The sequence below is a fragment of the Abramis brama genome (assembly GCF_963993115.1).
Source record: "Abramis brama genome assembly, chromosome: 19".
In the NCBI taxonomy this organism is placed as follows: domain Eukaryota; kingdom Metazoa; phylum Chordata; class Actinopteri; order Cypriniformes; family Leuciscidae; genus Abramis; species Abramis brama.
The window spans coordinates 24,773,184-24,800,211 of NC_139981.1; the positions used below are offsets into that span (position 1 = coordinate 24,773,184).

General features: G+C 35.3%; 2 protein-coding genes across 5 annotated transcripts in view; one reads left to right on the forward strand and one right to left on the reverse strand.

Annotated features, from left to right (window-relative positions):
* The first annotated feature begins 1,121 nt into the window (after positions 1-1,121).
* On the forward strand, positions 1,122-19,268 carry epcam (epithelial cell adhesion molecule). Of its 3 annotated transcripts, none has more exons than XM_084092352.1 (10): positions 1,122-1,168; positions 16,988-17,057; positions 17,313-17,417; positions 17,674-17,932; positions 18,085-18,150; positions 18,245-18,308; positions 18,387-18,485; positions 18,569-18,766; positions 18,847-18,891; positions 18,984-19,268. In XM_084092352.1, exons 2-10 carry the CDS (start codon positions 16,997-16,999, stop codon positions 19,008-19,010), a joined length of 924 nt encoding a protein of 307 aa, XP_083948478.1. In that variant the 5' UTR covers positions 1,122-1,168; positions 16,988-16,996; the 3' UTR covers positions 19,011-19,268. The 3 variants fall into 3 exon arrangements, with proteins under 3 accessions (XP_083948478.1, XP_083948477.1, XP_083948479.1); XM_084092351.1 differs by lacking the exon at positions 1,122-1,168 and adding an exon at positions 11,782-11,866; XM_084092353.1 differs by lacking the exon at positions 1,122-1,168 and adding an exon at positions 16,652-16,849.
* Positions 19,269-22,042: 2,774 nt separating this feature from the next.
* The window catches only part of plekhh2 (pleckstrin homology domain containing, family H (with MyTH4 domain) member 2), a 47,265-nt gene continuing 42,279 nt past the window's right edge, over positions 22,043-27,028 (reverse strand). Inside the window, exon 29 of one of the 2 annotated variants that reach the window (XM_084092355.1) lies at positions 22,043-25,801. In XM_084092355.1, coding sequence (XP_083948481.1) covers positions 25,616-25,801 — 186 coding nt within the window. In that variant the 3' untranslated portion in view covers positions 22,043-25,615. The remainder of the gene's footprint in view (positions 25,802-27,028) is intronic. The other variant, XM_084092354.1, reaches the window with a different exon arrangement.

A 27,028-nucleotide genomic window follows, 5' to 3' on the forward strand; every position in this document is an offset into this window, starting at 1 on the left:
ATTTAGTTCATTTATTTATATTTATCTGCTCTGGAGAAAACAGTGATGTCATTGTCCAGCTCAGTTCAGTTCTCATATAATGGTGTCAATGCAGGCAGATCAAAAATATTGTTGAATATTAAATGTCCCTAACTAAGCAAGCCAAAGGCGACAGTACAATACAGTAGAGCTGTCTAGTATATATATATATATATATATACTTGTGTTAAAGTTATGCAAATGGTTCATTATTTGTATGACTACATCACAAAGAGTCAAGTCTTGTAAAAGCATTAGATTGAAAACATTGAAATTTCATAAAGTGTGTAAATAATAGAAACGCAGTTCAAAATGGCGTTTCTTTAAATGAAAATGTTCTTTGAGTATTTCATTTGTGAAGGTAAAGCATGTACTCACTATACTCCTAATAAAAAACTGCTCTTAAACTGGGTGTGTGACAGGCTGTGGAATGGGGTTCGGCCGAGGAAAAATTTCCAGTCAAAAGATTATTGTTTGCTTTAACCCCTGCATCTAGTCTCTCTGAAAATGTGTGCTGGTTTTCTTCAAGATACAACTTAAACTAAATAAGAGCAATGCTGAGTCCTTATCTGACAACCCATGTAAGAGTTGCATCTGTGCGGCATCAAACACACAGACGCCTTCACATTTGGAATCTTTATCAAACAAATGAAATATTTCCAGTAATTTTTTTTAAACACACACAGATTTCTTTAAAAACAAACTTACAAACTTTGTCAACATGTTTCACATGGATGGACAAAAGTGCTGATTTAATCTTTTTGTATAAATCTAATACGACTAAGTATTAAAAAAAAAGTTTTTGAACAGACACTGTTTAATAAAAAGTATACTTTAGGTTAAATTTAAGCAAAACATTTTTTTTACCATCGGGGATCAGATGGATACAGTTATCTTCTAGAAAGATAAATAGAAGATAAGATGTTTATAAAACTTTAAAGATTTAATTAATTAATTTGAATAAGATCTAATATAAACTTTTAAGATTATATTTGAAATTAATTTAGTACAAACAATGTACTAATGCACAGACGCTCATCTGGTCTGTAACTCCTCCCGTCTCTGTGAGGGTCTCAAGCATTCATTTCACACTGTAGTTTATCCCTGAAGGATCTGGGAGTACTAACTACTTCTTCAGCTCTCTGAAATTGTAAGGTGTTTTTATATTTATATTTATATATATTTATATGTGTGCGTGTGTGTGTGTGTGTGTGTGTGTGTGTGTGTGTGTGTGTGTGTGTGTGCTAAACAGCTTAGAAATTATATTAAATTATTGATTTATTTTTATGTATTTATTTTTGAAAATGTAAAAATGCAGTTTTCTGTGATGGTCGTGTTTAGGTGTACGGGATAGAATATGCAGTTATAGTACAAAAATCATTATGGCTATGGAAAGCCCCCCCATAAAAACTGAAACCCAACATGGACAAAAATGCTGATTGAAACTTTTCATATAAATGAGATTTAAGATGACTAAGTACAGTTTTTTCTTTAAAAATTTCAACAATCTAAAGTTTTTGAACAGACGTTGTTTAATAAAAATTATACTTTAGGTCACGTTAAACAAAATCATTACAGTAATCTTCTAAGAGATAAATAGAAGATACGAATGTATTAAAACTTTAAAGATTTAATTTAAACAATCTTTTCATTTTAAAAGATCATATATATATATATATATATATATATTATTTTTTTTTATTTTTTTTTATTATGCTTTGAAATAAATTTAATACGAACAAAACTTTTGCTCTGGAAAGGCGTTAGCAGACTAACATTACATAGGCTGTGACATGATGCACAGAGGCTCATTTGGTCTGTAAAAAAAAACTTATACTTTAAAAAAAATATACTTTAAGTTTAAGCAGTGGTGGAAAGAGTACTGAAAAACATACTCAAGTAAAAGTACCATTACCTTCTAAAAAATTTAGTGTGAGTAGAGTAAAAAGTACTTGTCCAAAAAACTACTCGAGTAAGAAAAAAAAAAGTAGCTTATTTAAAAGTACTGAGTAGTGAGTACTGAGCTGTGGATTCTACCCCTTATAGTAAACACTATACACTACAATTAATAAATTAAAAGAACATTGTACATACTGTAATCAGGGCCGGATCTACCATATGGGCAATCTGGGCATGTACCCAGGGGCCCTTGCGCAGAGAGGGGCCCTCCCTGATCAGAGTTTTTTTTTTTTTGTGCGCTACATAAAAATAGTATACACAAGGCAAGGCTTGGCCCCGATCTTGATAATTATCCAATCAGAATAAAAAAAAAGTGTATATTACATTATATTATCCCGCTCTTATTCATGCAAATGCTTTTAAACAATTCATGTGCGACAAGACAAAAGTGTGATTGTGACACACACACACACACAGAGAGAGAAAGACGCGCCAGTGTCGTGCGCACAGACAGCACGCCAGAATAATTCTCTTTCGTGCTTGAACTTACAATAACACACACAATTATGCCAAAATGTCCGTTTTTTGTCGAGTATCTTCGTAACATAAGAGCTGTCTTATGATGAATGTGAAGAGGTGTGAGAGAATGAGGCGTGAGTGAGATCAGCGTCTCTGTCAGCAGCGCCTGGTCTTAAAAAGACAGCAGCCAATAAAGCTTTCTGTTAGTAAAGTTAATCAAAGAACAAAAAGAACACAGAAATCACTCACTGCTCTTGACTAAAGAACATTTTTAGCTTTAATAAGGATTAGTATAATTTATAATTTATGCAGTGCAGACTGTTTGATAACTTTATTCAATATCGGTATATATGTCCTAGGCCTACCTGTTAGACAGTAAGGGCACTGGTAAATATGACATTTATTTTTTACTATTGTATTATTGAGACAAATAACAAGTTTGCAAAGATGTCAATATTTAATTTTGTAAAAAATATTATTTTAATTTGAAAACACAGTGCATTTAGTTGTTGTTGCTAGTTTGAGTCGAGAAATACACAAATTTGAGCATTATCACTAATCTGTGTGTGCATTTCATTTGAGAACCAAGCAAGTTGACTCATTAAACCATTTGTTTATTATATCGCAATCGCAATATTGACCTCAATAATCGCAATATGACATTTTCCCCAAATCGTGCAGCCCTACTTTAAAGAAAAAAAAATGTATCATTGTCTTGTGAACTTGTCATTCAGCTTTTGACCAATAGTGATTGGCATGTCAAATCCCACACCTGGTGGGCCTTAGTTAGTATTGTGTGTGTGTGTGTGTGTGTGTGTGTGTGTGTGTGTGTGTGTGTGTGTGTGTGTGTGTGTGTGTGTGTGTGTGTGTGTGTGTGTGTGTGTGTGTGTGTGTGTGTGTGTGTGTGTGTGGGTGGGTGTTTGTCAGGTAGGGGAGGGGGGCCCATGAGCTTCAGTGCCCAGGGGCCCCTGGGGGTACTAATCCAGCTCTGACTGTAATACACATTATATTTTGTTCTTTGTCAGAAAGATTGAATAATATATACCATCCATCTTTTTAAAATGCATCAAAACAGTACACTCATCACCATTTAAATCATATTGTTTGAAACAAACAAAAAACATTTAAAATAAGGCGTAAGGCCACTGAGCCTGAGCATGCTATTGTTGCACATAAAATATCAATGTTCATAACTGTGCAAATAATTCAAAAAACCCTTTAGAAACTCATATGATAGATCAGCATCACACACCATGAGATGAGTTAAATAGAGAGATGAAAAAATACCCAATTTCTCTACAAAACGGTTCCAGTTTTTCTGTTTTGATAAAGAAATGAGAATCCCTAATATTATCAGATTACCTCACCTAATGTACAGACAAAAGCTAAGATAGTGAGCTAACACTAATTACACTGTAATTCCATGCCTTTAAATATGTACAATTTAAATGTAAATGCACATTGTTCTAGAAGGGGGGTATCATTCCTTACATTTTACACGGCTCATGTACTCACATTGTAATGCTGATAATATAATTTGTAAGGAAAATTGTGCATTAAAAAGGGAAGTTATATCCGGGAAACTTTTACAAAAGAAACAAACACACACACACAAACAAATGCATGTCTCTGTCTCGGCGAAGCTGTTTTATCAGCAGCATACACATACACACACACACACAAAAACAAAAGTTGAACATGAAAAATGTTTTTGCCAAATGAAGACGGATTATATGAAATGGATCAATAAAAAAAAAAAAAAAAAAAACGTCTTTTATTAACGAGCTGTAGTCACGCACTGACAGAAATGCAGTTAAATTTAACGCCATGTTCATTGCATACTGAATCTGACTGCATGACGAGCGCGAGACGCGGCAGTGCACAGATCGCGACGCGCGTCTCTCTATCTAGGTTATATGAAGTAAATGGGAGCGGGAATTCACCACATTATGAACTCGGCATTTGAGGGAGTTAACACTGTAGTACGCAATACCCCCAACCTCACACCAAATGGCAGGCCCTGTTGATAGGTTAGCCTATATAAATAGCCTTACAGTAAGCAGAAATGTGAAATGTACCTTAGCATATTAGAGGAAGACGCTGATATCTCGATTGAATTGATGCTTGAAGAATGCACTTGTCTTCCACAGCAGCCATGAGTAGGCTAGCGGTTAAAGTTTTCTATGCAGAAGATTTGATGACAGTCACGAGACCGATTACTTGATCCAATCACGTTGATGGATAAAAATAAAAATTAAAAACGAGCATGTAATGAGTAACGACCAGTGGTGTAGTCTAGTTTTTTGTAGTGAGTATACTGTAATATACTCCTGGTGTTATTGTTTTGGCAAGTTTAGGCTACTCTTTAAATTAAAACATGTATGAAAACTTGTGTGATATTCCCTTAAAATAACGTTTTAATAGATTTTATTATTATTATTATTTTAAAATTCATTTTTACTTCTTTTTAATTTCTTTGAGTTAGACCGAACTTTTATTTTGGTGGGTTGTAGACATTTGAGTTTCTGTGTGTTTTAATAAACTATTATTATTATTATTAGGCCTACTTGAAGTATACTCTACTGTGCAATAGTAATATATTTCTGTTATAATTTCTTCAAGTTATACCGAACTTTTATTTTGACAGGTTGTCGTAAAGACATTACAGTTTCTATGTGTTTGTATATGAAACGAATGAATGACTTTTATCAAATGAAATGGTGAAATTCTCGTGAAGTGACTCTCATAGCAGCTCTGCGATGAAGTGCACATGTAGTAGCTCATGTCTCAATACAGTGAAACGCTGAAAACACCACGAGCGTGATCACGCGTGCTTCAGTGTGTGTGTGTGTGTGTGTAGTGGAGCACACATTGAGCGCTCATTCATTCCCAGAGACGCGTAGAACAATTGCAGTCTCTTTTAACTTTAATATTCACAGACACTAGTCCATATCGAGATTTGATTCATTGTACAGCCCTACTTTTGATTTATTCATTCAAAAATAGCCAAATTCGGTGACGTTCTGCTTAGCAAGCTCCATTTGTGACTGGATTCCGCGATTCGGTGTCGCTTCGCAAACACAGACGGGGTGAATTTATGAATGAAAGTGAAAGTTCTGACACAAAACGCGTAGTTGTTACGCATCCTCACGATTTTTTAAGTGGGTATACGGAAATCCTTGGCCTTTTCTAGTGGGTATACGGCGTATACCTGCGTATCACGTAGACTACACCACTGGTAACGACCACAAACGGAAGGAAAATAGCGGAATAAAAGTAGCCTACCGATAGGCCTACATCACTTAAAATGTAGGCTACTCAAGTAAAAGTAAAATTACACAATTTTTAAACTACTCAAAAAAGTAACATTTCTGAAAAAAACTACTTAATTACAGTAACGTGAGTATTTGTAATTCGTTACTTCACACCCCTGAGTTTAAGTCAAGTTTTTTCCACAGACCATCGATGTAGAATTTTTGTTTTTATTAAACAAAATACCCCCCCCCCCCCCAACCATAACAACCATACAGAATTTCTTAGTTAGGTTCTCTTTACTTCCAAAATAACTGCTGCAAATAAATAATAAATAATAGAAAAGAAATAAATAATATAAAGGTTAAAATTATAAATACCAAATACCACCACAATTACTAAAAACACAGATTTGGAACTGAACAATGTAACACAGAAAGTTCAAAATGGAGTATGTTTTTATGTTTCCACTGTTCGATCGCGATCGCGCCCGCGCCTCTCTCTCTCTGACATACACACACACACACACACATTCCAGCATTGCAATCTTGACATCGCAGCCTGTTCATTATGCTGCATTCACACCAAACGCGTATAGAGCGTCAAATTCGCGCGTATCGCGTCTACTTCGACGCTTGAACATTTTGAATCCATTTGCGCGTCCAAAGCGAATAGGACGCGCGTTTGAAGCGAAATAGCACCAAACTATAACGTTTACACACTGACCTGTAACGTTAAATCTTTGTCTGGAGCTGAAGCTTGCAGGGCTGCCAACTTTTGAGTTTAGCTTGGAGTGAGATTTTTTTTGGGGGGGGGGGGGTGGAATGTAAAAACAAATAACAAAGTGTACTTGTCAAAAGAATTTTAAGTTTAGTGACAACATGTTACAATGTTTACATTGTACAATGACTGGTATAGGATACAGTTTTTATTATTGCTTGACAAAAATTTCAAGATTTCAATTCCATTCTTGTGATTTGATTCCGATTTTGATTCAATATTGACTAATTTGGATACATGTTTATTTTAAATTTTATTTAAAAAAATAATCTCACCTAATGCTGTAAACATAGAGGGCCCAATCTGCTGGTATTATTAAAGGTTAAAAATAATATTAAATTAAATATAATGCAGTTTTTGTTATAATAACAATTATTTAATGACATAAGTAAAAATATAATAAATATGTAATATAGTGCTCAGCAAAATCTCCTCTCTAGCTATTTTTTTCTATTTAATTAACATGCTATGGTCGTTAAATGGCTTTCCTGAGGTAAATGTAACGTTATGTGACATAATTGTTCTCCTGCTGTTATATTGACCTCTTTCCGTGGTTGAAAAACACTAATTGGTCGATATTATGTATACTTTCGGTAAGTTGTACTGCATCTTTAAATAAAAAAGTAACAGGTGATCGGTTCACATGCACTTGAACTGAGGCGCTCAGCGTTCTGTCACGTCACATTTACAAGCGCCAAACGTATTTTTGTCTGAATTTCGTAATAAAATTGACGGAATCTAAGATCTGAGAATTAGTTTAATATTAAAAGTACCTCTTTGCTCCACAATTTTTCTGTGCATGAGAAAATGGATGTGTGGCGTGAGAGCGTGTGAAAAGTGTCAATTGCGTGAGTCTCACGCTCAATGCGTGAGAGTTGGCAGCCCTGAGCTTGTCATCGACCTTCTCAAAATAAAATGATTAATATAACACTCCAATGCATAGTTAAGGCCCTTTTGGTGACTTTGAGATGATATATAATCTTTCTGTCTCCAAAAATCATCAATTGCCTCCTGTGAAATGTCTCCAACTGTGACAGCTGCCACAGCGCCTGTTACCGAATGTTGAGTGGAGGGGGCGTGGCTTAGCCATAGACATTGATTGAGGCATAATCGAACAGACCACTGGGAGGTGGGGAAGGGGGGCACCAGAGAGAGACTGGAGAGAGGGTCGCACAGGAGATTAACCTTTTTCTCGACTAATTTGGTCTAGGCCTATATTACTTTTGTATTGCTTTTGTATATTAACATGCTTTAGACATATTTTATTTGTTATTTATACTAGTAGCCTATTGTGATGATTTTTCACGACCCAGATTTTTTGCTGCCCCCCCAAGCACTTGGTGCCCTACACGCAGTGCGTGATGTGCGTGTGCGGAGCGCCGGCCCTGATTAAGACTTTAAATAATTCATTGAATTTAATTTAAAGGTGAACTAAGTAACTTTTTTTTACCTTAACTGAACAGCTTTGGAGTCATTGGAATGGTTATATTACTTATTTCGGGTTGAATGGTGGTCGTTTCGCACCCCCCTGGTGCCCGTGAGCGGAAAATACGCACTTGCAACTTTGAGCCGGTGTGCCGCCGGCCGCCGCTTCAGGAAGTCTCGCGTGATATCAGGTCTCACGATGTAAACAATTGCTTTACGGCCAAAAGAAATCTGCTAAAATGCTGTCATTATTGCGCTCCCTCACGCTGTCCGAACCCGAATGAAGAAGACGTTTTAAAGAATGTCCCATCTGCTTTGATGTCGTTGATCTATAGCCTCTGGTGTCTGAGAATCACCAACGAGTTTTTACAACAGTGTTGTCAAATATCTATTCCGAAGCTGTGGGGGGAGCTCTAGAGAGAAACCTGCGAGCAAAAAGCGAGAATACAGCGAAGAAATCCCGAAGCTACTGAGTGATGCTTTAAAACATCTTTTATTTTTAAAAGATCTAATTTAAACTTTTAAGATTATACTTTGAAATAAATTCAACACTGTGGGGTATGTGGGGTAAAACCCATCCCTCTGACTGAGAGGAAGAACTTTTTCTATGGCTCCTTTCAGCAACAGTGAATTAATTTCTAAAGAAAGGGCCATTGAACTTGTTAAATTTTTGACAACTGTCAGAAGGATTCCTGAAAACTTCGGAAGGTCAGAATTGCAGAGTGTATCCCCTGCTCAAAGTCGCCAGAACCCAGGGGTCGGACATTTAATTTTTCCAGTAATCTAGATGTTGCACAGCGAAACGACCGACCGCCGGCCCCAGAGCTTCAGGGTTTTTGGCTTCTGCCTTTAGGACCTGTGGTGGGATTTTGTTGACCAGCTGATGTGGTCCCCCCTGATGGTGACGGTGAAAAGGGTCCCTGGGCCTCCTCAGCCCCTCTATGTCGCCTGTGGTGCCTGAAACTGAGAAGCATTCTGTTGACGCTGCTCTGAAGCCCAGGTAGAGAGGGTGAGCTGGAGCCAGTGGCATCCTAAAAGGTGGTGCCTGTGGGACCTGAGTTAGTTGTCGTGTAGCTTCTGTCAACTTCATTCTCTTCTCCAATACCTCAGAAACATTGGGGCCAAAAAGATGTCCCGGTACAATTGGCAGTTCTCTAAATGTCTTCTTACAATCTTCAGGTAACCTTGCCTGAGCAAGCCATACCTGGTTATGGGCTGTTAGAAGGGTAGCTGAAAGTGTCCTAAGTTCACAGTCAACAGAGCCATCTGTAAGAACTGAGATAAAGAAGCGTCAATGTTCGCTGACTCTAATGTGTTATTACAAGCAAGAAGCAGCTGGCAGATAGTATTCTCTTGTTATATATGAAAGTTATATATGCTACCGACTCGTATGCCTTCTTCAAGAAAGTGTAACTCGGACAGCGTACATTGCCTCTTAAAGCCTCATGGTGCATGGTGATATCACTAATGCTGCTACCGGATGTTCAATTTCAGGCGCCCGTCCTAACCCAATGGAGTCAGTCTTGGCCATGGAGGCAAGAGTGCGGACTGTCTTTGACCTCCTTCTAGGCACATTGGGACTTGTAAGTGCACTGGAGAATTCTGTCACAAAATCCTTACATGGTGGCATTGCAAACACATTACTGTCTGAAGAACAGAATGGTTTGAATGGGCTGGACAGGCGATTTGCCATGACCCAAACGGGCCACAAACATCTGCATAACAGATAAAACATCATCTGGAGAAGATGGGCCTGCGCCCGATGAATGTACAGACCCACCGCTCGAACCACCTGCAGCAGATCGGTTGGAGAAAACATCATGTGGTAGGGTGGGTTGCATGGCAGGTTCCACCTATTCTTCATAAAGAAAATGTGAATTATACACACTCATAGAGAGAGCTTGTAAATCTATAGCATGTGGGGATTGGAAATCGCTCTCATCCACTGGTGTGTTATCAGTATGTGCGTCCGACACTGGTGGTTGTAGAGACTAAAGAAGCCGATTCATCTCCAGCAGTTCTGAAGAGAGAGTAGCTACAGTCTTCGATAGGAAATGTTCTGAAGTTTCTGTCTGTGGTACAGATTTCAGCTGCTGCCGTGCAACGCTTTGAGTGCGCCGTGGATGTTGTGTGAGGCTAACAGATGAGTTAGTGTCTAACTCAACAAGGCGAAGCTGTCTCTCTGACAATAGTAGCATACTACATTACAAACACGGATCAGTCAGAGCCTCTTTCAGATGTTGAATGCCTAAATATGATGGGCATCGATCGTGTCCGTCGTCGGGAAGAAGCGCATTCGGACACAATTTGCAACTTGAAACAGATGAGAGAGCTATGATCCATGACTCCGTCAATGACACATCCTCGGTTAGCACCGTAGGCACTCAAAACTGTGATAACACCCACTCAGAAGGATCAATTAAATCTTCAGATAGAACCAAAAGGTTTATAACATGAAAACACAATCGCATGTGAAAGTCAAATCTGCCTTCGGATAGAACGACGTGGCATACAATAACTAGCACGACACTGTGTATGCGATAAATCTAGGATATAATATATATAATATATATGAAGCAGATATATAGGTTTGCAGTGAAACTCTACCAAAGCGTGGTCGAAACCAGTCACCACCGTGAAGCACAGGGTATCGCAAATTTAATAGTGTGCACTCATGTAGTGAAGAAAGGGAATCCGAGATATCCGTCCTGATGTAGAGTAGTGTGCTGTCACAGCTTGGGAGGGTGAATCCTCGCAGCTTGGGAGGGCGAATCCTCGCAACTCAGGTAAGCAGCACGAGACAGCGCAAAACAAATACCTACAGTAATCATAACTGTAGGCACCGAGCTGCTGTGGTTTATATCCACATCTCAGTCTGCGTCATGATGTGATTTTGTCATTATATTCTTCTCTGAATTTGGATACAGCCCTTATGTGCCAGCGAAACAAGCCATCTTTAGAATTTTGTCTTTGAACTTCCGTCTTTAGCTCTGTATATTTCTACAGCATCGCTTTCGAAGAGTAATTAGCTGTTGTAGTGATTATTGTAGAGTTAACGAAAGTCATCATGAGCATTGTATTGTTTGAAGCAGATGTCATTACAAATGTCAGTAAACCGGGAAGATTTCAAAACGAGCGGTTCATTCATAAATACATAAGATCTATACCTTCAAGCTGTGGAAATACAAACCGGAAGACAGAACACAACGAGCGCAGCGCTGAAAACGGGCGGGGCTATAAGGTCTTAAGCATTTTTTACACTCACGTAAGCTAACGCGATCATCAAACATAAATCGGATATAAATCAAAACTGCCAAAAGATACCAAATAAAATGTGTACCCAAGAAGAGTTACAGGACTAGGTTTGGGGAAGTTGATGGAAGCGTTCTACTCGACCTGTTTTGATCATAGTTCTAAATCCGTAGATTGCTGAATATGATGTAGATGTTGACAAAAATTCGAAAAAAATGAGCATTTTGTTCAAAATGTTGCTTAAAAAAATAAAACAAAAAAATAACTTTCCCACATTCAAGTGCAAATACTAAGCTAGTTTACTGAGAGTATATACTTCAAAGTGTACTTTCATAAGCTGAAAAATATGCTAGAAGTATTTAACTAGTAAAATATCAGTACACCTATAAGTTCACTTGTATAGGGCCTCCAAATTGCAAAGGTCACCTGTGCTTGGGAGTTTTTCTGATGGAATATGTTGTAGCCTACTTTATGCTTTTACTTGGTTAATTTTGATTAATTTCTCACACGAAGGGTAATGCAAAGTAGCCTTACCCTTTTATCATGCTTCTATTAATTAGTTATTTGAAAAAATCTTGATGTGGCACTTTTAAACCACTCCTTGCCTCTGTGGTTACAACAGCTACAGGAAGTTGCAGCCAACATCTGTGTTCATTTAAATAAAATCGTTTTTGAGACAGAGTTGATTCTATCCTAATTACTAGATATTTGTGAAGTTCAGGTGAGTAGATTGTCATTTCTTTGCGTTTTGTTTGTTAAATAAGCTTAAAATTTCTTCAGACAAAGATAAAAAAAAAACCTATAGTTTTAGTATTTAGTGCATTAGTATTGTTTCCATGACCTGTTTACAAATATTAACCAGTTAACTTAAGAAACTGCTGAGAAATTGTATCTTTTTGTATCATTATGTAAGTTATTACACACACACACACACACACACACACACACACACACACACACACACACACACATACTTTATATATAAAGTAATATATAATATAATATACAGTATATAAAGTTCTTCCTGTCTTCTGCTCACCAAGGCTGCATTTATTTGATAAAAAACAATAAAAAAAACAGTAATATTGTGAAATATTATGACAATTTAAAATGACTGTTTTCTATTTTTATATATTTTAAACTGTAATTTATTCCTGTGATCAAAGCTGAATTTTCAGCATCATTACTCCAGTCTTCAGTGTCACATGATCCTTCAGAAATCATTCTAATATGATGATTTGATGCTGAAGAAACATTTATGATTATTATCAATGTTGAAAACAGTTAATTCAATTTTTATTTCATGATGCTATGATGAATAGAAAGTTCAAAAGAACAGCATTTATCTGAAATCTAAAGCTTTTGTAACATTAAACACTACCGTTCAAAAGTTTGGGGTCAGTAAGAATTTTAATTTTATTTTTGGGGAAAAGAAATAAAATAAATCAATACTTTTATTCATCAAGGATGAGTTACTTAACTGATCAAAAGTTACAGTAAAGACATTTATAATGTTAGAAAATATTCTATTTTAAATAAATGCTGTTCTTTTGAACTTTCTATTCATCAAAGAATTTTGAAAAAAATTGTACATAACTGTTTTCAACATTGATAATAATAATGAATGTTTCTTGAGCATCAAATCATCATATTAGAATGGTTTCTGAAGGATCATGTGACACTGAAGACTGGAGTAATGATGCTGAAAATTCAGCTTTGATCACAGGAATAAATTACAGTTTAAAATATATTGAAATAGAAAACAGTCATTTTAAATTGTCATAATATTTCACAATATTGCTGTTTTAAAAAAAAAAAAAAAAAAAATCAAATAAATGCAGCCTTGGTGAGCAGAAGATACTTCTTTTAAAAACATTAAAAAATCTTACTGACCCCAAACTTTTGAACGGTAGTGTATATATAAATTAATTTATAAAGTTTCTCAGCAGTTTCTTAAGTTAGCTGGTTCATCAACTATCTTCAGCTAAAGCTGACTAGAAAAAAATTGAAGCTGTAACAAATAGTTGTTTTTAAACTTTGTAAATGAGCACACGTAATTTAAATGTATCACAATGTTTAATAAAGTTTGAGAAACCTAAGTAATTATAGAGATGATTCAGCTTTATTCAGTAACACTCACTTTTAATTTAAGTAAGATGGTTGTATTCTCGTGGTCGTGGATGACACCTTTTATAAGGCTTGTTGCTTTTAGGTGTAGAGAAATAAAAATGTTGATGTAAAATGGACAAAATACAATTGCTTACAACTAAAAACAAAACAGAAAATATGACCTGTAGTGTCTGTCATTAATAGTTTCTACAGAATCCAGTCATACCTTTGGAACTGCAATTCTGGACATTTGAAAATGTAGATCAGGGTGTAAACAAAAAAATATAAGACACAGTATCATTGTAGAAAAACATATAAGAGCGCCATCAAGTGGCGATGTGGAAAAATAACAAAGAGGAACACCTTTTAAATGCATTCAGTTGTCAATTATTACATATTTTCATTCAACACAAGCAGTGCAGACCAGACCAATATGTCTGCCATCTTGAGATCTTTGTTTTTTTTTCAATATATAAACAAAGAGTGTGATAAATAGGCTGACTGTAACTTTAAATTGGACTCACAGATTATTGTCCTTGTTGTTTAGTTTAGACTAAGACATCATTACATTAAGAAAAGGTTTTACTACCATATAGCTGTATAAATAAGGTTTCATATCCACATGACCACAGCTATATAAAACACTTATAAACATAAATATATACATTTTAGAACACAAATCCAGATGTATGTCTATGATCTGAAATTGTTTATGAGATGTTGTTTAAGATACCACTACATACAGAGAGTATGACGTCAGTTTCGATGTTGTTGTGGGTATCAGTCTGGAAGGGTGTGTCCATTTGACTAATTTCTAAGCTTTGACAGTGCTGTGCTTCTCATGAGGTCATGATACCCGTAGGCTACAACTACAAGACAAATTAGAATTTTCGACACAATCCAAAATTTGGTGTCCACAGAATTGCTTTAAGCAGTCTAAGCAATAGTTTACAGAAAATATCCTGATTGTGAAATGATCGGAAAGTAGTGGTTGGGGGTTGGGCCACTTCTGTCCAAACTTGTTCACCTGGTTTTCACTGCATTCTCTTGAGAAACAGAGAGAGCCTGAGTGTTGATGCCTAGTTGAATGGCTTTACCTGTAACACTGATGTCCCAACACTGACCATTAACAGTAGTGTCTCTGTCTCTGTCATATCCTCCTGGGACCCAAGAATAGACTTAGTGAATTTCTCTGACACCATACATGTCACATGACACAACCTGGGTGACCTGTAAAGAGCACATTCAGGCCTTTTCAGAGATACCAAATGTTTGGAGGTTTCACCAAAAACAACTTCTCCTTGGTTTTTAAATATGTCTGACATTAATTTAGTGACCAAATGTAGCACTCTTATGGAAATTTGATAATATATTGTAATTATAATTTAAATCGGAATACTTTTTAAATTGTATTTCATAAACTAACATCTCAGGAAAACGTTATGGGGTTTCAAATCAAAAAATGACTTTCTGTTACAGAACAGGGCATTGATTTCATACATGTCCACTGTAGAGGACATCAGGACTTAAATCATGTTTATCAGGCATTTTGGGAGACACAACAAGTGAATATGGAAATATGTTATACATCAATATTCTGATGAAATATTAGATATTATTATTAAAATGTTGCTAATTATTACTCCAATTATTACACTTCTTTTTTCATTAAATGTTGCTCCAAGAACACATTAATGTGCACATTAGATACAGTGTGTATAGATACATTGCATTGAATGGGAATATTAATTTATGGCCATTTTACCCACATATTGCATAAAGTAAAATGGTGTATCAATTCATTCTGTTATATCTTTCATAACATAGTCGAGAATCATCTTTATACAAATTTTAGTTCAAATAAATCCTGAAACCACAAAATGTATTGATGATTGAAAAAAAACAAAACAAACAAAAAAAAACATTGTTTTTGCCTATACATATAATTTCATGTCATTTTATTTTTTTAAACAACTGAGTCCTGGTGTCCACTACAGAGGACATAGCATAACATTTGAATAAAATATATATATTTTTTTAACATGAGTAACATGACATGGAAAAAAATAAAAATAATTCTGGGTCTCAGGAGGATATTGTTGTGATAGTCATACCTGCCTTTTTCATATTCTAATTGGCATGACAAGTGTTTACATTAATCATAAAATGGGTGTTTTAAATGCTGTGTGTAAACTTATTGTGCCATTTCAAAGTAGGTGTACCCTTTTTTAAAGAATTATTATGCCATTCCATATCACCAACATCCGACCTCATGTAATTTTAAACATTTTAATTAAAATGATACAACATATGGTAAACATTATCATTCAAAAAGCCAATAAATAAATAAATAAATATTATATTAATTATATTATATTAATTAAATATTAATATTAAATATATATAAAACATCCTAACAATTCTAAAAACATAACAGACAGTGTGTGAGAGCATGTTAGCACTTTGACAATTATGTCAAAAAATTTCTATACTGACCCATTTGTTTTTTGTGGGTTACAGTCCTTCTTGCCTGGTTAGGCATGATATTATTAGCTTTTTAACATGTAAATGAAAAGCTTGTATTATACATTATATCACATTAGACTAGAGAATATAATGTTTTATATAGGCTGCCAGGCAACACTATCTTTCCAAATGTATTAACTAGAATAATCACAAATCAAATCATTAGAATTAAAATTACTTTCTTACCCAAAAATAATTCGTTTTCTTGAAAATCCTCTATATTTGTACAGGTTCTATACTGATCACCTCAGGGGGCTAATGGTCATGTTTGACAATGATTTCACCCAGAAAGCTTAAGTAATTTGTAACTTATTTAATTAAACTGATTGTGTTATACTTCCCACTTTATCCTATGCTCATGTTAATTTAAGTTATTCTTAATACTTGGTGACGGTAGGCCTACTTTTTATTCATTTTAATAAAAAAATGTTTTAAAGCATTATTTTTATGGTCTTAAATGATTTTAAAACTCAATATTACTACATGCTTGTATTTATCTCTCTCCCTCTTTATTATGTACTTTGAATCACAATTGTGTATGAAATGTAAATAGTTGCCCATTTTAAATTATATAAATAATCTTGCCTTGCCTTAAATCTGTAAGTGCAAGTGTGTTAGACACCTTGTGTTTGTTTCACGTTGTCATATATGCTACAACTTGCAACTACATACTGCAGTTTCACTTGATAAGTATCAGCGTTTGCGTGAGTCGAGTTTCAACCGAAAATCTTTGTTGACGCTTTACATTTCTAAAATGGAGAGATGATGTTTTGCGTTCATTCTCGATGCGTCAAGTTGCCAAATATGGTCATGGGCGGAAAAATGTGAGTCTATTAAGAGTTAGTCCCGCCCACTTCCACCTGACGTCTTCACTCAAACAGGTATACATAATTAGTCACCTGTTGCGCGTTAACATCAGTCGTTTGGCGGGGGAGAGAGAGAGAGAGAGAGAGAGGATAACTGCTGGATCTATTCTTTATAAAGCTCAAGAGTCTACAGTCTATCAAACGGAATAAATCACTTTGGTTGGATTTTGTTCTCTTTTTCAAGACTAGCCGAGCTTTTTTGGGTAAGAAGACTTCAGCCTTTTATTAATGAAAGAATCGTTAGATTGCATATTTGGATATTAACATATATAGGACTATTCACAAGTTCCTCGAACGGAGTGATTTATAATTCCGGTATACTGTTGGTTTTTGTTTTTCAGTTCTTACCCATGATGAAGGTTATAATCGCCTTGTTTGTTGTGGTATTTGTGGATATGGTCGCCTCACAATGTAAGTAATTTTGATTTATATTATTACAAAGTGAATTTAAATCGGGTTAATTGTTCCAAATTGTTTAATCCTTGTCGTCATCAACTTGGTAGTTAGAAGGCAAACAAAACGAAGAGATCCTGGGTGTGGTTCAGTATGGGGGGAGGGGGGCAAACTCTACTTGCCTGGGGTTATATACGTTTTTAATTTAATCCTGTTTAGCAACAAGTTTGCTATGTTCAAACAAACACTATATAAATCTTTTTAATCCAACAGGTCCTACTTGTGAGAATATGAAATGGGGAGTATGTGATGGAACCCCATGCCAGTGCACCCTTCAGTTGGCTGACGTTGACAAGCGACTGATTGATTGTACAAAGTGTGAGTTTTCCTCTAGATTTGCTCTTGAGTTATTTAATAAACTAATGTTTTAGGGGTAGTTTTTGACATCTGTACTTTAGGGTCTAACCTGGGCTATATTAAAAATGTATAACTGCCTAGTTTGCTGGTTTTGGAAACTACACCCAAATTATCCTAGCTGAGACAAACCGGGAAGGTTTAATCGTCATTTCTCATTAAGTGTAGTAAATGACTTTTTTTTTCTTTTTTTTTTTCTCTCTCTCTCTCACACACACAGTGGTTCCCAAGTGCTTCCTCATGAAAGCGGAGATGTATCGTGCCAGTAAAAACTTGAGCACAAGATCAATTGCTGGGAAGCCAGTAGAGACCGCCATTGTGGACAATGATGGCATATATGACCCAGAGTGTGAGAATGATGGGAAGTTCAAGGCTGTCCAGTGTAACAAAACTGATGTGTGCTGGTGTGTGAACAGTGCTGGTGTACGTAGAAGTGACAAAGGAGACAAGAACATCAAGTGTGAGCATGTGGAGACATAGTGAGTGCACTTAAGCATGTAACAGGACACTCTTCTGACTGACACACCTAGTTTGAGGTGTGGTCTGTATTGTACTACTGTTTTTGGAAGGAAGCAAAACTTGATGGTCTGACAATGCCCTTTTTTTTTTTCCTTTTTTTTTTTTTCTGTAGTTGGGTTCGCCTGGAATTGATGCATAAAGAAGCAAGTGTATCTCTTGATGCCACCAAACTGAAGACGTATGTTACAATGGATTTTTAAGGCTTTGCTAGATCGTGGAAAATTAAGACCTGCTATTGAAGTGTTTTATTGCTAACTTTTTTTTTTTTGCAGTGGGATTGAGAATGCTTTGCTGCAGCGTTACAAGTTGGATAAAACACTTGTGTCTGAGGTTCAGGTAAGACATTGCCATTGTATTGTAATATCCCTCTACTCTTGATTGCGTTACAGATCCTAACCCTTTTTTCATCCCCAGTATGACAAAAATGGCCGTCTCATTATTGTGGATGTCAAAAAGCCGATTGGACAAGCACTTCCAGACCTGTCCCTCATGACTTATTACATGGAGAAGGATGTAAGACTCCTTGTGACTTTTCTTGTAATTTTAATGCCTGGTTTTATATTTTGTAACTTGTGTAAAATTCATGTCTTCCATAGATCAAGGTTCTGCCCCTGTTTTTCAACCCTACACCATTCGAGGTCAGTGTTGAGGGATCAAAGGTGTCCATGGAGAAGATCCTGGTGTACTATGTAGATGAAAAGGCACCTACCATCACCATGCAGAAGTTGACCGGTGGCATCATTGCTGTCATTGTGGTGGTCAGCTTGATCGTGCTTGCAGGACTTCTTGTTCTGGTAAGTGTGTATGTAGATTCACTTTTAAATGATGTGTGCGTGTACTTGTGGTTTAACTTTTTTTTTTCCTTTTATTTTAGTTCTTTCTTGCACGGCGGCAGAAGGCCCAGTACAGTAAAGCACAGGTTAGTTCTCATTTACTTCATTATCTAAACTGTGGTACTTTTCCCAAAAGGGAGCAAGCTTCTGTTTAACACATTTCCTTCTGTTCTTGCAGCCCAGAGAGATGGAGACCATGTCTTAAAGCTATTAATGATGTCCCATGTACTTGAATCTGACACTGGGACGTGCCCCTGCTGAAGCATTGACCTGTTGTTTGCATTGCATATGACACTTTCATATTGGGAAAATTGTGTCTGTTACATGCTGGCTACAGTTGTTTTTAAGCAATGTTGCTGTTACGTTTTGCTATTTAATGAGGGCTAATTTTCATTGGATCACCATTTTAACATTGTACAGTTTGTGTGACTTGTAAGTTTTTAATAAAATTTGTTAAATGTCATGCTGTTTTTTTACTGTATTCCTAATTTATCTGCCATATGTTCATTTAAATAGTAAATCAACCCTTTTAACTAAAGATGTATTGGCTTTAATGAAAAGGACAGTCCTACCGCAAAACAAATCTTGGCTTTTTTGTGACCAAAGGATTTGATTGTCCTTTTTAGCCCAGGGCTGAAGCTGCACCTGTTTGTCACATGAGATTCATCACAGAAGAAAGCCCTATTCAAAGTAAAGACAACTTGTTAAAAGGCTAGTTTTGGCTAGAGAAGACATTACACTGTTTGGGAGAGGAATCCACTTCTGAGACTGTGACTATCTATGCATAGGCTATAGGTAAATGACAAAGTGCAGAAAATGGTAAAGCCATTTATGCCACAAACCAATATTTTTAGAATTGCAGTAAGTAACACAAATAACAGTTTGCAATATCAATCAGCATAATGAACTTTTGACAAATTAAAGTAGCTAGAAACCAGATATATTCAGTTTACAAGTGGCAGTGCTTGCTCTTAAAGTAAAAGTTGTAAAATGCAAGTTTTTAATGATCCATTGCCTGAAAATGTCTACTTGTACACCTTAAAGCTGTGCATTTGTACAAGGGTTATTTTCTTTCAGAACTGAGAACAAAGGGGCTGTTTATTAACTCAAAGCTGATGACCATTCACTCGCAGTGAAGGACTAATAATTAAACCCATGAGAGACCTGTATATTGAGCTTTTTGGAAAAACTGGTTAGACCTGTTGCTCAGGTTTCAGGCCACAAAGTTCCTATATCATTGTGCTATGACTAATGCAAATTTCCGACTCAACCTCTCACGAACAAGGAAGCAGCGTTTCCTGTAATTCTGTTTTTGGTAGAAAAGTTTGTCAGGTTTTAACAGGGACATTAATGAATGACCAATGTATTAATGAAAAACGTTCCCACACTTGCTTAGTAGAAATCACACGCTACAAATTTGTACAAGAATAGCAAACACCTTGCCAAAGAGGTTGCTGTATGACCAGTGGCAAAAGAAAAAATCTGACTTGTTTTTTTTTTACACAAAAGCTTGGCTGGCACTCCCTTGCTTTCAGTTCTAGTCCCCCAGTATTTTCCCCAGAAAAGCTTCGAGCATTTGTTTCTCAGACTAGTTTAGACAGGTTTAGGTGGATCACGTGTTGCCCTCCCCCAACCGTGCTCACACCTGAGTTAAGAGTCAGTCTGCGTTTCCATGGCAGAAAAGGAGGGATTAAATAACAAAGCTTGTCAGATGAGTGTGGGTCACAGTGGGGAGGGACATTTTCATGAGGATGGTTCACTCCTCACCGGTGTTTCGGTTCACATCATCAACGGTTCTTAAAAGACACGTGATTCGGTTATGAAATGTAGTAAAGCAAAATATATTTGATTCAGTGTAATGAAGGGAGGGAGTCTGCCAGTAGAACAAAGAAATACTGTAACAACACAAAGAAAAACAGCTGCCAAGTGGAAAGATGTGGCATGGGGGAAAACCCTGTATGTTCGTTTTTAATTCCACTGGTTTGGGAAATAGCAGGAAGTGTAGCAATCAACCAACTGTGGCAGAAAGTCAGAACAAACCTTTCGTATTCAGAGCCGGACAGTAACTGAGTACATTTACTTGAGTACAGTACTTAAGTACAATTCTGAGGGATCTGTACTTTACTCGAGTATCATTTTTGGGGAGTACTCATGACTTTACTCAAGTACATTTGAGAGGCAAATATTGTACTCTTTACTCCACTACATTTCTATCCATAACTGTGAGTACCCGTTACTTCTTCTTATAAAAAAATAAAATAAAATAATCTCGGAAACCCTCTCAAATGTGATTGGATTGTGCAGGCGCCACTGATTGGGACAGCCTATCAGCAATCACCTTCAGCTTTCCGCTAAAGTCAACTCCATGGTCAGATTTAGATAAGAGACGAAACCATGGACGAAACAATGGATGAAGACGCAGCAGGTCCATCCCAGGAACGATATTTTTTTCCCCAGGATGGTAGGGGAAGACTCATGAATATTCATTAGGGAAGTCATCCCTGATTGGTCTTAACCCCAGTGACGGGTAGGTTTAGGGGTGGGGTTAGGGGTAGGTCATCAGACCAATCAGGGATGACTTCCCTAATGAATATTCATGAGTCTTCCCCTACCATCCTGGGGAAAAAAATATCGCATCCCGCGAATGTGCCAAGCCGTGGCCCCACCTCGCCAGACTATTTCAATTTTCTGAACAAGTTAATGATAGTTTTCGCTTCAAGTGTTTGCTGTGTTTACCAATGTAAGCACTGTGGCAGTAATGCAATATTTAGAAAATGTACTCTTGTACTCTTGATACTCAAGTACTTTTAAAAACAAGTACTTTAGTACTTTTACTAGACATCTGACTGTAATACTTTTACTTGTACTTGAGTAAAATTTAGCAAGGGGTATCTGTACTTTTACTCAAGTAATGAAGCTGTGTACTCTGTCCGCCTCTGTTCGTATTACGCAAAACTAGTTTTCATTATCAGAATACTGATTAAAAGCCAAACAATCATTCATGTCCTGCAAAACATTTTAGATCAATCTCTCATTGATATGTTGAGATTGTATATACACATAATAATTAGGTGAAGTGTAGCTGTCTTGTATTCCTGAAAAGTGTGCATTATATACAGTAGGTACACTAACATTCACGTTTAGTGTCGGTAAGATTTTTTATTAAAGAATTTAATACTCTTATCCAGAAAGAACAAATTAAATTGATCAAAAGTGACAGTAAAGACACACAAAAGATTCACACAAGTCACAAAATATTTCTATTTCAAATAAAAGCTGTTCTTTTGAACTTTCTATTCATTAAAGAATCCTGGAAAAAAAATGTATAAAGGTTTCAACAAAAAAATATGAAGCAGCACAACAGTTTTCAAGATTGAAAATAATAAGAAATGTTTCAGTCAGCATATTAGAATGATTTATGAAGGATCATGTAACACTGAAGACTGGAGTAATGATTTGCATCACATAAATAAATTACATTTTAAAATATATTTATATATTTTATAAAATAAATAAAATAACTATTACTAACAAAATACTAATGACCACAAACTTTTGAATGGTAGTGTATTAATATAACTTATGATGAATTTCTATTTTAAAAACAGAATCAATTTTCGTTTTTTTTGAGTAAGGACATTTATTTAAAATTGCATAATAGATAATATTTATAGAAAACACACAGGAAAAATACATACAATTTACTATGACATTATCTGTCATAGTGTCCCTTGTTGAATGAGGAAATATAATGCTTTGGCTTTAGACAAATCTTCTCCATTGAATTTCTTTATGAATGTCACACCCCCAGTTCAGTACATCGGTACATACTCTTTAAAATACTGCAACCACCTTATGACTCCATGCTGGCTTCTTCGCCAAAAACCAAACATCCTCTGTCTTAATTCATTTCCTGGTGTATTGCTATCCTTACATTCTTCCACTGCAAGCTTAAACATGCAAAGACGAGGTAAGATTCAGAGTGGAGGGAATTAGTATTTCTCATTCTGCAATCATGATTTACTTCCGGTTTCGTTTGCATAAACTCCAGCAAGCCACCACATGTCTGAACAATGTATAGCCTACATATACCTTTTGAGTGTAAGAAAACCTGTTTAGTTAGTGTTTCGAGTTCATATATTTCTTTGAAATTAGATTGCTGCTAGAGCCTGAAAACCACAAAAGGTTCTTATATAAGTATTAGAATACCATGGCATGACAAAAGTGTACTTAGAATCTCATGAAACTTGTCAAAGAACAGTTCTGGCCATATTTCATCCCCAAATCATAAAAAAAAAAAAAAAAAAAAGATTATTTGCATCTCTGACATTATTTTCATGAAAATTATGCACATTTCTCAAAAGTTGCGTGGAATATATATTCTGAAATAATTCTGATATATATATATGTATGTATATACAGTTTTGGTCAGAATTATTGGCACCCCTGGTAAATATGATCAAAGATGGCTGTAAAAATAAATCTGCATTGTTTATCCTTTTGATCTTTCATTAATTTTTTTTGCAAAACTCCAAACTTTTATTGAAGTAAATGAATTGAAAGTGGGTGGAAAATCACATTATGAAAGAAATGTTTTTCTCCAAAACACGTTGGCCACAATTATTAGCACCCTTTTATTAATCTTTGATAATCTATTAATTTATGATACCATGTATCTGAACAAGATGTCCAGGATCTCCAGCAGAAAAATAGGCAGACAACATTAAATTGATTGGAACTTCTTATTTTTTGCCCTGATGGTGGAAATGGGGATTTTCCAATGCTTTAGCTATTTTCTTACAGCCAACAACAATCTTGTGATGCACATCAGAATTATATTCTTTGGTTTTACTCATTGTGATGGATGATTAAGAGACTTTGAGTTTCCTCATATTTAAACTAAAAAAGTCATAGCTAGACAATTTCATGTTTAGTCACCCTGGTGTGATAAAAATATATATATATATTCATGAAAATATACTTCAGAGATATTTTACTCATAAAAAAATTCTAGGGGTGCCAATAATTGTGGCCAACGTGTTTTGGAGAAAAACATTTGTTTCATAATGTGATTTCCCCCCTACTTTCAATTAGCCATCTTTGACCATATTTACCAGGGGTGGCAATAATTCTGACCACAACTGTATATAGTGAGATTACTATTGAAAATAATGTAAATTACAAAAAACAAAAACACCTCAAAAATGCAATGCCAGGGAAAAAATATGTTAATGACAATCTGACAATCGCAAAAATAATATTACAATACAACAAAAGGCTTCATTTTCATTTCCAAAATATTTTTTTTTATTATTATATTGGAGCGGAACATGACGTGGACATGAAATCTCACTCATTTTTATGTTGAGGACTACTGTCAACCAGGTCACCCTCAGGAAGTCACATCATATTTAAGATGATTTAACCCTAAAAGTGTCGACGTATCCTAGGAGAAACAAACATTTGAGAAGCTGTGGGGAGAGGCAGGGAAAGTGTAGGTCTCATTTCTTGGTTTCATGTTGAAAAGATGTTTTGTTGTGAATATTTAGATCTGGTGACTTTGTTCATACATTCTTTGTTTAGCTCATAGGCTGCATTTAAAAACAACATGGCCACCTGTAGAGGGAAAAGTTGATATATTTCACATATTTGCAATATTTGGAGGGGATTAACATGTTTAAAAAGTTGTTGTGCTAGCTTATTACGTTTATATTGAAATGTTATTAATTCTTTTTATTTTTTATTTTTATAATCTGCCTGTAAATGTTTGTATCCCCCAGAATACGTCACCCCCAGGAGGTATAAATGAACTGAAAAAGAATGCTTGTTTGGCAATGCGTGTTACAACATTTATAGTAAAATTTTTAAAACATTTACTCTCTCATAACTTAAATTAAACATGCTTTGTAAAATTCTGTTGAACAATAAGTATAATGCCTATTTATGTATATATTAGCTTACTTTGTCATGTTTAATACGCAAATTTCTAGGGCCTATAAATTATCAGTATGACCAAAACTTTGCTGAAAAACCTCCTGTACACAATATACTTTGATTGATAGCTCATACTTTTTTTTCATACTCATACTTTAAGTCCTTTTTGCTCAGAAATCATTAACGATTTTTATAAAGTAAATGCAAGATAAACATTTACTGGAATGAAGCAACTTGGGTTAACTTGATTATTCATACTTTATTTTTTAATGTTAAAAATTATTATGTTAACATAAATGTCAAATATGACACCACAGGCTTTTGAGCAATATTTTCCATCTCTTAATTATCAATGAATTGCATATATGAGCCATGAAAAGCCTGATGTATAAGTAAGTGTGTGTGTGTGTGTCTGTGTGTATATGCAATCAATGATAATTAAGAGATGGAAAATGTTCCACAAAAGCCTGTTGTGTCATATTTGACATTTACAATAACATGAAAACATGTCAAAAGATTTTTAACATTTTTAACATTAAAATATAAATGGTGTATGAATAATCAAGTAAACCCAAGTTGATTCAGTAAACAGGATAAAAACATTCAAACCAAAGTCATGTTTTAAATGATTTAAAAATCATTAAATTGTATTATTTATGTCCTATAATATAGCAATAAATAATTTTTCTGATGTCTCTTTATGGTCTTGCCCTTTTATAGATATGTCTCTCATTTCATTTCCAGATTCCCTTTGATGTAAATCACTATATTGTAAAGATGGTTTTGGGCACAAGCTTATAACTTAGTAATGAATTAGAGAGTGTAGTGAGAGACAGCCTGAGTGAACACCAGCACACATGGTCCAGCAGGGATGTATTAAAGAAGGGTGGGTGTTTTGCTGGGTCTGCTGGCAGCAGGAGGAGACTTGCTCCTTGATTCCTTGTTCTTCATCTCTCCAGACAGGGCCAGAAGCAGGGCTGGGGCCGACAGGTGGTGCACCGCTGCTTTTTGTTGCTGTGTGCAGTTAATGTAGCTGGCTATGAGCAGTGTCAGGTCTCGAACCTGAAAAACACAAAGGAAACAGAGAAATGCTGTGGGATACGCTTTGTAAAATGTGCATGTGTGTTTGCTGTTGCAGCATTTCTGTTCTCAAGCGGCATATGAAATGTTAATGAACTAAATGTAATGTTCATGAACGGCAAACAGAAGTATTCATCAGGCTGTGTTTCTGTGTACTTTGGTGTGTGTGTGTGTTCTCTTTGTTTCTTCAACTACAGGCTACTTTTCAAATGCCTTTTATGTATGAATTATTATGTTTAAAGCTATGATGGTCTAAACCAAAAGTTACGTAATCTACACTACCGTTCAAGTTTGCGGTCAAGATGTTAATGTCTGCTGACCAAGGCTGAAATTATTTGATCAAAAATACATTAAATTGTAATAATATTTCACAATATTAATGTTTTTAAAGTAACTGTTTCTATTTTCATATATTTAAAAATGTAATTTATTCCTGTAATGGCAAAGAATTTTCTGCATCATTTCTCCAGTCTTCAGTCTCACATGATCCTTCAGAAATTATTGTGCTATGCTGATTTGCTCAAAAAAACCTTTATAGTCTTACATTTTTTTTTTTTTTCAGGATTCTTGAATAAATAGAGAATTTGGTTATACTTTATTGTTATACTTTATTTTAAGGTGACAGTTACATTGTACTTACAATTAAAAAATGATAAATTAATAAATAAAAATATAAATTAACTAAATTTTATTACTATAGAGTTTGGTTTAGGGTTAATTACAGTTTCACTTCATTTTGATGGTCCCTTTAACACATTCTGTTGACTATAAGTAACGCTGCACCTACATGTATCTACTACCTCTGTTAGTGTTAGTAGAGTACTAGTAGACTGGTAGGGTTAGGGTTACTAGAATAAGTTGACATGTAGTTGCAAAGTTACTTATAGTCAACAGAATGTTCAAAAGGGACCATCAAAAAAAGGTGTTACCTTAGTTACTTGTAACTATGCATAATTTATTGTTATTACTATAGTACATGTAGTAACGTGTAACTATGTCACCTTAAAATAGCTTTTTTAAAGTAGAAATCTTTTGTAGCATTATACGTTTTATTACTGTCACTTTTGATCAGTGTAATGCATCTTTATCCTGAATAAAAGTGTTAATTTCTTAAAAAAAAAAAAAAAAATCTTACTGACCCCAAACATTTGAATGTTGCCTAGTGTATAAAACATCTCGATATTTATCATGTGAAAATTATGATTTTTT